This window comes from Anopheles ziemanni, chromosome 2 (assembly GCF_943734765.1).
Source record: "Anopheles ziemanni chromosome 2, idAnoZiCoDA_A2_x.2, whole genome shotgun sequence".
Lineage (NCBI taxonomy): Eukaryota > Metazoa > Arthropoda > Insecta > Diptera > Culicidae > Anopheles > Anopheles ziemanni.
In genome coordinates this window covers 1,712,886-1,726,450 of record NC_080705.1, presented here as the reverse complement: position 1 = coordinate 1,726,450, position 13,565 = coordinate 1,712,886, and the positions used below count along the sequence as shown (strand labels likewise).

The window sequence follows — 13,565 nt, the reverse complement described above, 5'->3', positions numbered from 1 at the left end:
CGATCGGACGGGGGTGCTCACAAAAGGTGCAGGATGCAACAAAGCATGCAGTTACGCCATTGGCATTGCATTTCCTTAGGCTTTCAGCGTTCAAATCGTTCATTATTTGCGTTTCATTTGTTGCAGCCAAACTTCAACGATTCATGGATCGAGCGTAATAACTCAACATGTTTCCTGTTGATCCAATTTTTGTGATGAATACCAACTTACAGCAAGCACAACAAAAGACGAACGCAAACAATATGCGCACAATTTTTATGCTTAAAAATGCGAGAAACCTTCACGCAACGACTCAGAAGGAAAGAAGAACACTAAAAGTGGAAAGTTATAAGTTGCTTGCGACACTTTACAGAGAACTTTCCTTCGTCACACCAACAACCGTCGACACGTTGATGGACCAGTTGGTTGTTTGATTAGGAAGGGGAGCTGACGGGCCGGTTGTTGTTGTGGTGGCCACCTTAGGTTTCGTAATCGCCGCCTCACCAGTCGATGACGGGGTTTATCGCTTTATTTAGTTTCCACCTGCTCAGGCCGCCTCAGGCCGTCGAAGTTTCGATTTGCGGAACCGTCTTATCGGCGCTCGCGTAAGTAATCGCGCTTATCGCGGCCGGAGGAAATGTGTCACCGTGTGCCGTGTTGGTGAGAAAGAAAACCCCCCCGTCACCCCCGGAGTTGACAAACTTACATCGTGGCTGAGGTGAAGGCGTTCGAAGAAGCTCGCGTTTGACGGAGTTGTTGTTGTCCTCGCGGTCCCGGTCCCGGTCTCGGTCGCGTTCTCGATGCTCCCGGGCGGCGGCCCAGGACCGAACCTTCGACAAGACCATGCTGGAGGGCTGGGGTTCGCTGAGGTGCGTCGAGCTCGAGGGTAACAATAACATATCACAACGCGCGGCTCGGAGGCTGCGGCACCTGCGGGACTTTGGCGGGCTCGGGGGCTCGCGAGGGGTCGCAATTTTGTCTTGTGGAAAATGGGCAACGCGCACGGAACACACCAAACGCACACACACACACACACACGGTGGCCACGTGCAACCGGCCAAGTGTACGATTTTCCAGCACTGCCAGGGCCCGGAAAAGCCAGGTACACGCAATCACATTTCGCAAAAATTTCGCCCAAAACGTCACACTTGTCGTGTGCTCACTTGCGGGAACTTGCGTCACTTGGTTGTCATGGAAGTCGTGGAAAAACGGGAATATCGTTCACTCTAGATCACATTCACCGATGATGCTTTTGGGGGAAAATGAGGTACGCAAGTCGCCAGCGGAAAACGTTGTATCGCGTTTCGCAAAAGAAAAACAAGATCACAATTTTCGTCTCTCCGTCCGTGACGACCTCCTCCGATCAGCAATGTTCAGTGACTGATTTCTTCGACTCGAAAACTCGATGCTCAGAGAACCAAACCCGCTCTCATGCGCTCTCTCTCTTTCTCTCTCGCTCATTCGATTTTTTGCACTTTTCCTCGACTACCAACACCATCATCCATCCTATCTGTACGAGGAAACCGACTGGATGGTGTTGGTGTATTGACTTTTCCTTCCCGTTTCAAACGAAGTCTCTGAGAGTCAGGTTACCGGTTTTACCGTTTAGTGGCAGCCAATCACAACACAGTTTTGTATGTGTTCGTCACTCACACCACCGAACACAGTCACCAACACCATCGAAGGCACGTGAGGTACGGTGTGGTGGTGGTGAAGCGGTTCAAAATCAAAAATAGGCGGGGACTATTTTAAACGACTTTTTTATTATTTTTTATGACGTTTTTTACGGCGAACAATGGATGAGAGAGCGGGACGGATAGTGTTTAGTTGCCCTCTCTTTCGCAACCGAGGGTTTTTTAGTTTTTCTCTCGCGGGAAATGCTTCGTTAAGTTTTTCTGCCGCTCGTTGAGTTTTCAGCTTCGGGGAGGTGGTGCAATAATTTTGAACGACTCGAATGCGTTTTTAATTCAAATGGGGCACCATTTGGGGTGGAATGGAGCATTTTCATAAAATATCCGCCGTAAAAATGTCGCACAAAATTCGGAGCTGGTGCAGCGGTGATTTTGATTATCTCGACTCACGCATTGCACTCCTTCCGCATCAGATTTGAACAGGTAAGATGGGATTTTCTTGCCCCTCGAAGGAAACCCCTGCCCTTGTCCCTTTTTAATCAGGGGTCGCGCCGCGTTCGGACAGCGAGAAGGTGCCGAAGAAGGACCGGGAAAGGAGAATTGTGCATCTCGAATAATCGTCAAACGCATTCTTTCCAGTTGCACTACCTGATTGTGCTTTGAAGCGGTCCGAAATTGCATAAGGTAATTTGCTAGGACTTTTTCGGTTTTGGGTTCGTTTCCTTATCCTTTTCTTCTACCAACTTCGTGTTTCTTCCTTTCCTTTCGCCTTGCTGCCGTATAACTTTGGGAAGAAACTAGCGAGATGCTGCTGGGATAAACGTACTTATTTTTTTTCGAGAAATCGTAAAATCAAAAAGCAAAAAAAACGAGATAAAACAAAAATGCACTTGGGGTTGCTTGCACGGTGCATGAGACGGAGTGTACTGATTCTTCTCTCTCTTTCCGTACGCTTTTTTGAAATGGAAAACGCATCGCTTTTTCCACCGTACTGTCGCAATTCCTGTACCCTCCTGCGTATTGTTTCTCCGTCCTTCTTAGGGACGGCGAGGGAAAAAATACAATTCGGTAAAGACGGTTTTTTCAAAATTTGCCAAAAAATCTATTCTTCTAGCCGAATTCTCACGGTGGTAAAGGAGGATATTTTTTCGCCTTTTTTTCAAAAAACAGAACGAGAAGGCACCAGGAGCCGGATTGTGTGTGTGCGGGAGCAACGCGGAACACTCAAAAAAGCGACCGTTGTGCAATCGAGAAAACGTGTTCGGAAAAGGTGTAGAAAATTGCCAAATTACTTACGAGAGCAAGCAAGGATCTCGATGCGCTGCGTAACGGACAAAATCTTTTTGTGTTTTGGAATTTTTTTATCCCTCCAATGTATCCCCTTGAAGCTTCATGTAGAAAAGGATGTAATTTGATTTATTGTACGACAAGGAGACGTTCCCGTCGAGTTTCGACAGCACCGTGTGTGTACTTTAAATATTGATTGCCAATCGATATGGGTGAAGATTTAAATGACAGTTGCTTTTTTGTAATTTTTTTTTTTTGGAAAGCATGAAGGATTAGGGATTTTCATGTTTGGTAAGCGAACAAATCCCTTTGCAAAATGGGTAACGATATTCTCGAGAGGAACACGAATTTGGCGCCAAAAGGGATATCGGGACAGTTGGTGCAAGTGTTAACGGTTTTCCAAGCATTCCACCGGGTATGATTTTTTTTAAACATTCCTTCACGCGTTATTTATGGCATTGGACCACCAAGTTTCAACTGAATTCACAATTCCCGCCAAATAATTGCAAAGAGTATGAAAACGTTTATTTCAGACTCGGATACAAATAATGTCGTTACAGTCTTATTCGAAACCTTTTCCTTCAACGCACTCTGATAAACTTCACGAAAATATGTTTCGTTTCGGAATCGTACACAAGAATAATGAATATTTAAATGCGAAGAAAATGTTCCACTTGTGCAAACGAACTCTCTCTTCCTCCCACTTTCGACGCTAGAAAGCAAATGTTTGCAACCGTTTCCGGAACCGACCAAAAATTGGGAAAAAGGTTTTCTTCCAGCGTCCACTTGCCGCTTCCGGTCTTTAGGAGAGGATTACCGACCGGCTTCGAACAAACGGAAGGATACCCGACGCTGAGGGAAAGTGCACCACGGACGTCGATCCGAGGGAAAACCGTTTGCGTCCAAACAGTTTAGCATAAATACACAAATTTTGCATTAAATTGGACATCGCACACGGAATTGCGAACGCACGGACGACCGCACAAGGGCGACCCTTTTTTCCGTTCAGAGTTCGACCGTCAGAATCAATTTATAGCAACTGTGCATGCGATCGGAACGGAAAACCCCTCTCCCGGGATCTTTAGTTTTCCCTTCCATCAGGGCCATGTGTCTTCATTTACATAAGATTGGCATCGATTGGTGTCCTTAGCACCGACCGATGGTGAAAGTTTGATGAACTTGACGTCGCTCGTGGGCTGCACGGGGCGACGAAGAGAGTTTGCAAAATTTGTTTTCTTTCGATTCGAAGAGCTGAAAGAAAGAAGACGTTCCTTTCGGTTTCTTGTGTGTCGGCATGTTTGCGTTGGGTAAGGATTGGTGGAGGAGAAAAGAAGTCCTCCGTTTCGTTCAATCCAATCAAAATGCTCACAACGCAGCACAATTGTTTCTTCGCAATGCAAATCGCAAAATCCCGACCATCGAGCGATTTGTAGGGTGGATCGATAAATCATGAAAGTAATGACAATATTCGATTGGACGCTAGCATAATAACCACAATCAGCGAATCGTCTTTCTTCGCTCCTTCCATCGCTTCACTTCTTGCGCTTCGAGCGATCTTCGGATGGAAGCAAGTCACCGCCCGGATTGCCATGGCGCTTGTGTGTGTGTGTATGCTCCTCTGCGTCCTCGAGGCCCATCTCTCCATTGCTGGGTGAGCATAAATCGCTAAATACACATCGTTAGCAAGGGGGAGGAATTAATTAAATTTTCTTACTGCGATTTTTCCCTCCAGAGCCGAAAGCCGAGGGTTCGTTCCATGTCTTTCCGAGGGAGTGGGCATCGTTCGCTTCCAAGGGGTCTTTGCATACGATTAACATCCAGCACCGAAACAGTGCGCATTAATAGATGGTTGCGTTTGGAGCAGGGATCGATCGGTTCTGCGAGGAAGTATCGCTCCATGCGTTTCTTCGCACAGGCATAAATGTTTAATGGTAAGCGTTAGAATATTCATGGAGCTGACAATGAGCCGTTGGAGGGAGAACCCGATTCCAAATGTCAAACGTCACTCAGACACAGTTGGAGCCGTCGAAACGGAAACGGATGATTGCGTGGTTCTGCCCGAGTAACAACGGTCCGTGTCTTCACGCCTGAATGCTTGAAAGAGTTGCTCAAATTAGTTGCTGGAGCAGTTCGTTCCAGTGCTACTGACCAACCGGGCCCCGACGAAAGCCGGGGATTATCGATTGATTATACATTATTTGTATGCAAACGAGCCCCCAACGGAGTGCGGAGGTCTGCAGGCCGTAATCCCATGCCTCGTACACCATCAATTAATTTTAATGATATTCTTTTGCGAAAAGCTCCACCTTCCTTGCGATGGTGGAGAAATTCGACCGAGTGGCTCGATGCCGTAGGGCATTAATATTCTTCCCTCCATGCATGCCTCCAGCGGCCTCAGTTTGATTATTATTATCATTGCATCCCACCCCAAGATGCGTTGGTTTCCCCGGAAACAGGCGCACGCCAGCCACACGCTCTCTCACACCCTCTCTCTTCCTCCATCTATATAAAGAAAGAGGGAGGCCCGTTTTTGCTGGGAATGTAAATATTTGCAAAATTAAATATATGCCAAAAGGGCCGATGCCGAAAAACCATTGGCCGCAACCATGTCCGAATCTCCGAGCGCCCTCCGAAAGGGGATCAATCTGACCGCCGGCCACCGGACAATCCTTTTTTTCCCCCGTTCCTTCCCAATTTCCGTTCCATTATAATATAAATTTTAACATCTAATAAATATTCTACCCATCATCCGCCGAGCGGCACAAACAGCCTTTGAAGGACGCGCTTTTTGGTTTCGTGAGGGTCAAAAAAGGTTAAACATAAAATTGACCATCAAGCATAGGAAAGAAGAAGTGAACGGCAAAGGTTTTTAATGCGTGGTTCGTCAAAAATCGGACCGAAAAAGAAAGACTTGTATCGAGTTTTGCATTACGCATGGAAAAAACGGGTCTTTCGATGTACGATCACTAACGAAAGTAACGAAACAAATTCGATCGGTTCAATTTAAAAAAGCGCTGTGAATTTGAGTTCGCCTTTTAACAAAGAAATAAAAATCCACGAAAACCGTTCGGAAAGAAGAAAGAAACGGTTTCGATGTGGAAAACCTGCCCACCAATCAATTTTATATCAATACCAATCAATTGAGTAGCAAGTGAGGAAAAGCATGGGACTAAGTGCAGTGGAAAAGATTTTCCATTTCTATGCAACACCAACAGACATTACGAAGGGAAGTGACGTAAACGGTGACACTCTTCTTAAAAAAACACACACTCGCACGCCGGGTGATTGAATTGAACGCGGCACTGTTTGGTGATTGTACTTTGACGACGAGGGAAAACTCGTTCGACCCAGCAGTGGACAGTGGTGTCCGGGAAAACCTCCCGCACGCCGGATCAAAGAACCGAGGGAAGTGTTGTTTTCTCTTTGATCTTTCCGAACTTTGGTTCACTTTCCCTTTTTTTCCTAATCGTGTACGCCATCGATTCCCATTTTTCTTTCCCCAACTAGGTTCTGGTCTTAATGTTATCCAAACAGTGTCGGATGGTTGCTGGGAAAATCTATTTCTCCACTCACGAACGCTCGGCAGCGATTGATAAAACCTCCCCGATTCGAAGCAATCAAATTTTAGCATTTTCATTTTTCAAAAAGCAATAGAAATTTCTCGAAATTGTTGCCGATTGATTCCCTTTCCGTTGATGGAAGTGCCATTTTCACCTACGCCGAGGGAGGGTTGGAAACATTTACGGGGAAAATTTATTTCGGTCCGTTTTTGATGACGCTGTTAACCGCTCGCATTTCGGTGTTCTGCTCAATTAAGGACCTCACCTTTGCCCCCGTGCCGGGCCATCATTGTAAACCGCGTCGATAATGACCAGGGGTCAGCGTGATCAAGGGCTCCTACTGGCCGTGGATCGTGGGTGTCATTTCCCGACCCGTTGAGATCGATCTCAACTCGGAAAAACGGTTCCGTTGAAAAGTGCGATATTGCTTTCGGTTGGGTTTTTGGGATGGCGCAGGTATGGCACGGGTTGGGACTGATGCTTGCCCATTGTCTCGTGGCCATTGTCTCTGGCCATTGTGTATGTGTCGTACGTGCCGATGACCGGTGGCTATTGTGGGTGAGCACCCCGCGCCCCCTCCCTCCCGGGAGGTCGGTTTGGCGAAGAGATGTGCATATTAAATGGCCGCGCAGATGTTGTTTCTCTCATTCAATAAATAAACACGCTTGACCCTTGTCCGACCGGGATGGGGTGATGCTAAACGCAGCTTTCCAAACCGTTAGAACGCCGTTTTCCCGCACTTGAACACACGCTCGCTCGTTCGCTCGCATCGGTTCCCCGACCTTTTGCGCACACATGCTGCGTTCCGTTCCGTCTGTGAATCCGCAATCACGGTTGGGAAGCTGAAGCACATCGAGCGAAATGTACTTTGTGCGGTTTGTGACGGTGTCCTCCCTCGCCTTGCGCATCGCACACCTTTACGACTGTCCGACGCAGACGCTTGCAGGACTCGCACAGATGTCCCGATTCCATTCCTCGCAACAAAGCGGGGGTAGAGCAGGGTGGAACGGAAGGAGCCGCATATCGAATGGCGCACAAGCGTTCTCGTCTAATGAGTGCATCCTTCGCATCCTTGCCAGACGATCCCGACCATGGGCAGGACGGACGGCAGAGCAGTGAGGTGATAATATTCATAGCGTCCGGGCGCATTCTCGTTAAAATATTGCTCTATTATGCTCATCCTTTTCCCCACGAGCCCCGGGGAAAACGAGGTCCTTTATTTCGTACGGCTTCGGGACGTGTCTTTTGATTATAAAACCCGGTCCGAAGGTCCTGCCCCAGACACAAACACACACACACACAAGCAGAGGGCAGACAAGAGAAGCATCGTGAAACAAAAAATCGATACAATTTATTATCCTTGAGGAACGTGCCCGGCGTCATAGCAAAAGATGGCTGAATGAATGCGTGGTCGTTCGCCTACAAAGGCGAGGTAATTTCGGAAGATATTGAGAAATATATCATGAACGGCAAGCAGGGAATTCAGGCCAGTTTGAATATCATTCAACAAGTCCCTTGGAAAAATTGTCAACCACACTAGAAAACTGTAGAAAACGTTTCCTTAAAGTATTACCACTCAAAAAGTCTGCAGGATATTGCACTTCAATCTGAAACTGAATGTGAATCGGAAGATCAACTTCCGGAATGTTTGCACGATACGGTAAAAAACCCTATTTGTTCGTGAATGCTTCAAAGTAACGCACCGATGCATGTAAAGAGACTTCAAAAGCACAGCCTTGTGGAAATGTTGATAAAAGAGCGCCGAAATCGGCAGGGGTTTTTCTTTTCCGCCCTTCGATGTGGGCAAGCCTGAGGACAACCCTTTTTTATGGTGATATAGAAGGGGACCTGCACTTTCCTCTCCGCCACCGTTGGGAAGCAGGAAGTTTGACCATTAGAGGGTGGGCTTTTGCAAAACGAGAAAAAAAAACGAATAACTCCAGTCTGATGGGATAAAAAAGGGTGGAAAACAGCCGGTTTTCCTTTCAACACCCTCGGAGTGTTTTTTTCGGTGGGGGTGGTTCGGTTTTTTACAACGTGTTTATAGTTTATCAATTTACCCGTTCATTACATGCAATAATGGAATTATAATTCATTATAGGCTCGAACTACCAGGAAAGGCCAAAAGGGACGCCGAGGTGGATTACGATGCTGAACTGTAAGAGATTTGATGCCTTCACTTCCATCTGGTCCGGGTGTGATAAGATTCCCTGGCAGGGGCGAGAGGGGAAAATCCACAATGGTCAAACGAACCGATTGATTCGGAAGGGAAAGAAAAACTCGACCCGAACTTCATCACGATTCCGAGCAGGTTCTTCAAGACATATTGAAGGGCCATTAGTTTAACTCAACTGTATGCTAATCAAAACACACTCGAGAGGGTTGAATGGAAGGTACAGGTCGGTCGGAAAATGGTGACCGGTTGAAGTACGCCTGGCGATGACATAAGTATTTCACCTCGAGGAGGAAATGGGCTTTCCGGAAGGTCCGTCGGCTGAAGGCTTCGATTTCCTGGTCGTAGAAATCGATTTAAATTCAAATCCTGCTTGCTTTTCCCAACCGAGCGTCGTGTCCAGAGGCAGCCCAAATCGAATCTGAAGGGTTGATTTACGTCGTGATTGATTTGAAGCCAATTTTCGCAACCGAAAGGAGGGGAATTGGCCCCGTTTAGTGGTGTGCGTTTGTGATGGCCTCCGGGGAGACATTTTTCCATACCGACCAACAACAATGGGTCGTGTCAGTCTTTTGGTCAGCCCGGAAGCACGTCCCGAAAACATAAATCAAATGCAATAAACGTTCGGCCGAAAAGGTGAACCGGCCCCAAAACTGTGAGGGAAGAATGTCTCAATTTTAAGGAAATTACTCCCCCAGAGCCAGCTTGGAGCCATTAGCTTTAAGGAACCATTTGGACCCTTTTGCCTAGTCATGTTTTGAACGGACGACAAAAACTACCTCGACGACGACGTCGACGACAGGTTGGATGGAATGGGTTTCCCTTACGTCGAGAGGATAGAGGAATGATTTAGGACGGGATAAATTGTGACGACAGCTTGTGTTGACATAACCTCAAACTAGAAACTTCTCCTCGGGTGCGAAGGGTTAGGCCTGCCCAGCGACAAGGCCCATAATTGTCCACCGGAATCGGCTGGTTTTTATGTTTACATCGGTTATGCTCGTGGGGGTTTTATGGGACGGTGTAATCAATGCCGCTCAATCTGATCACGGAGGAGGGAAAAGTGAAGGCGAACGAAAACAAGAACTCACCGGGTGAAGATGACTTGCTGCGGTGCGTCGTCGCGGACGTCGTCGTCGTCGTCGTTGTTGTCGAAGGATCCTTTCGCCTCGATTGGCCTTCGTCCGTTGGGTCACGTTCGGACCTCGACGCCATTGCACCGAAGCGATGATCGCGCTGTTCGCGATCTCGTTCTTCTCGTTCCGGCCCATCCCCTGTTGGCCCCCGTTGCCTTCCGCCCTCCATGTCCGATTCCGCGTCGTCGGAGTCGGAGTTTGGCGCACGAACTCCGGCTCTCCTCGACGGTGCATCGTCTTCGTCGTCGTGGGGTTCGCGGTCGCGGAAGAACGGGTCGGTGTTGGGTGGGGTGCGGCGGTTCGCAAACTGCGCCGGGAGATGTGGGTGGTGTAGATGGTGGTGATGGAGGTGGTGATGGAAGTGCTCGCCCTTTGCCCGCGCCAAGGCGGACGCACTCGAATTTAGATTCAGCTCGCGCTCAGCGGAATCCCTTTGAAGTTGCCTTTGATGTGACAGGGCCGCGGCTACCGTTGTGGAGGATGTCGTTGAGCCGCCGACGCCGACGCCGCCGCCGGCGTGATATAGATGTGCCTGATGACCGCCGCCGACGGCTGACGACTCTGACGGGTGCTGATGGTGGGCGTTGGAACGGTAGTAAGCTGCCGCCGAGGTGGCTGTGGAGTTGGAGGGGGGATCGGCTGAGGAGCGGAAGGGCGACACGGACAGCTGGGGGCGGTGGGCGAGCTGGGAGGAGGCGGACGATGCTGGGCGGCGATGTTTGGCCACCAATTGCTCCTCCCGATCGTCCATCTCGGCGTCTTCCGATTCGTCGCGCTCCTTTTTTATCTGTTGCTGCTTCTGTTGTTGTTGTTGGTGTTGTTGCTGATGCTGCTGATGTTGCTGTGATAGTGAGGCAAGGGACGTCGGAATCATGGATGGTAAGCTGTACGTGGTCGCGGCGTTCGCGTTGCCGGAGAGCGGACCGATCCCCAATGGAAAGGGAGGGACGGAGGAGCCGGCCGGGAGGGAGTCCAGCATGCTGCGCTTGAGGAGTCCCAGCCCGGACGCGTCGGCATTGAGCAGACCCAGTCCAGCCGGGCTCTGGAGCATCATTTCCCGAAGGCTCATCAGGCTGGTCGGGTTGAGATGGAGGTGTTGGTGTTGTGGGAGCATTGAGCTTGTGGAGGAGGAGGAGGACGAAGAGAGCGGCAGGGATCCTAGGGAGACCATGTTGAGCGGGGGTGGTGGTGCGGCGGGCATGGAGGACCCGGTCACGGCTGGGGAGGGTGGTTGACCGGCAGTCATCGCGATTGGGTGATGCCACTGAGCTTCACTGCTGAGCCAAACTTTACCTGAGAGAAGGAGAGAACAAGACAAGAAAAATTAAGAAAAGTGTAAGGAAAACTTCCGATTTATCGACTTGACTATCAAATGTATTTTCCCTTGTGTTTTACAGTATTTCACTAGTATAATCTCTTATTGAACTCCTTCCGATTAATGTTGAACTGATGTATTTAGTAAGTTTCAACACTCAACGCTAAGAATTGCAAAGTCTTCTAACGTTTGCTAATTGACCTTTTGAATTCTAATTACCTCACACAAGGCTTAAAAAGCGGGAGAGTCCTCCACAACTAAACAAAAACATCGATGACGCCATCAGGAAAAGCAGACGGAAAAAAGAACGCACCTCAGGAGTCGACTGTCGTCATTCACACATGATTAAACCAAGCGCAAGTGGAACACCGACTTCCACCGGGGGGAGTCTGTTTTACGCGTCTTTTGTCCTTCGCGAGCCAAACGTCTCCAGCTCCTTGGACCGCTTCTTTTCCAGCCGGTTTGTTGGTTGCTACTGCTGCCGTTAATTCGTTTTTCCTTTACCCACACGGTTCATTAATAACATTCGCCCCAGTTCGTGTCTGGGTGTTTGGTTCGTCTGCTGCTCCCTTGTTTTTGCCGACACCGGGAAGGGCAGCGGAGGGCAGCGGGGTAGCGCACAGGTCGATCGATACCGAAACGGTTCGATTGCGTGTTTGTCCTTCAACTCAGGAGTGAAGGAAAAGGCGGTTAGAACTTTTGGATAAAACTGGCCCGAAAAGAGTGAAACTTAAGGATTATTTAATAGTTCAACAGATCCCTCAAAAGCGGAATATAACAATCTTTTCTGTCACCAGTTGAATGCAAATAACAATCCTTGAAGTTTCCCTCCAACATGCAGGCAAAGATGTATAATTTTCTCCCGCTTCGTTTAAAGTTGTTCCCCAACAACACAAGGCAGTCCTGATCTTAAAGCAGCTCTTGAATTAGCTGCGGGTGTCCAGAAAACTTTTCCTCCCCAAAACGAAGGGAGCGAGCGTGTGTAGTGCGCCTTTAGCGATTCGTTTATCCTAAACCTGGGATGCAGCACACCAACACACACACGTGCATACGGCCGGCAGATTTGGCAAACATTCCTTTGTCTGTGAATTTCTCTGCCTCAGGACGAAGCGGATGCTGCTGGTTCGGGTGGAGGTTTGAGGAGGCTTGCGTGTAACGCGCGAATGGCAAACTATTGCACCGCCACCTTCCGGAGGGAAAATACTATTTCCAGCCCCTTTCCACAAAGTGTCGGATGAAACAAGAAAGGAAGCCGCCGGATCGAGAGGAAGCGAGAGTGAAAGAGCGCATCAAGTGTGGTGAAGAGAAAAACGCACAACGCCTCGAGACGCCAATACCAGCGCAACAAACAGGAAAAAGTCGACCAAGAATGCAAGGTTAGTGCAGACATCGTAGTTAGCTTCTGTCGTCATCGTTACAACCATCGACGGAGCACCGGATGACGCGAAAGGACGAAACGATGCTGCTGCAGACGCGTCTTCACGAAAGTCGGTGATGGAGGTGAAAAAGAGCAAGAAGTGACACCGCTCCCGCCTTCCCGAAGCCAATTGATGCGCGGTGGGTGGCACCGTCCGGTGGACAACGGGCGGAAAATTAGTCTATCACACGAAATTGATGAGGTCGTTGACTGGTTCGTTTGTTTTGGGGAACATTTTTGCATCCTTATCGTCAAAGAAAAGGGGAAGAATATTTGCTTCATAATTATTTCATACTTAGTGTTGGTTAATGGAAGTAATTTTCCAATTGATCGTAACTTTATACTGCTTTTAATATTTCTAACAGATGCTTTATATTCCACCGTCAATGAGTTGTTTATCGTTTGAACGACGAAGACTTACAGAAAACGGAGTGTAGTAAATTTAATTACTCGCATTCTCAGGCCATTGAATGGAGGGTACTTTTAATGGAAATTGATTTCCACCTTCTGATCGATCGGAAAATGGAAAAGGGCAGACGGACCAGCTTATCACTGGCAAAGGGCGTAAGTGTGTATGTGTGCATGTGGGTGGGTGGGTGGGTGATTACAGAATTTCATTAGCGACGAAAGGCCACCCACATTTCCCGCCTTCTCGCCCTCTCGCCGGCATACCTTCCTTTTGTTGGAACGTTATCGTCCTTGCACAGCCCGGCATTGTGTGGTTTACAATGGAAATGTAAAGTTCCTATTTAAACTAAACTCTCCATACACCCACACCGACACACGAGCAACCTCCCTGTCGTGTGTGTTTATGTACATTGGACTCGGTTGATGCTCTCGTACATATACACAGGCGCTGCCCACGACGACAAGGGCGACCGATAACAATAAAAATGAACCGCTCGGCTCGGCTTTCCATCTTTGTCCTCCGGCCGGCGCTCCGATGGCACGCTTGGTCCTTCTGGTCCTTCCCACCCACTCGTTGGCCACCCCTCCGCCAACGCCCGCCATCGTTCCTTCCCGCTCCGACTCCTGCGCCGATGCCATCGCCGCGTTCGCTTGTTATT

The 13,565-nt window shown here is 48.6% G+C and overlaps 1 protein-coding gene across 1 annotated transcript in view; it reads right to left on the bottom strand.

Annotated features, from left to right (window-relative positions):
* The window catches only part of LOC131282982 (lateral signaling target protein 2 homolog), a 66,023-nt gene that overhangs the window by 14,481 nt on the left and 37,977 nt on the right, over positions 1-13,565 (bottom strand). Inside the window, exon 3 of the mRNA XM_058312539.1 lies at positions 9,722-11,059. Coding sequence (XP_058168522.1) covers positions 9,722-11,059 — 1,338 coding nt within the window. The remainder of the gene's footprint in view (positions 1-9,721; positions 11,060-13,565) is intronic.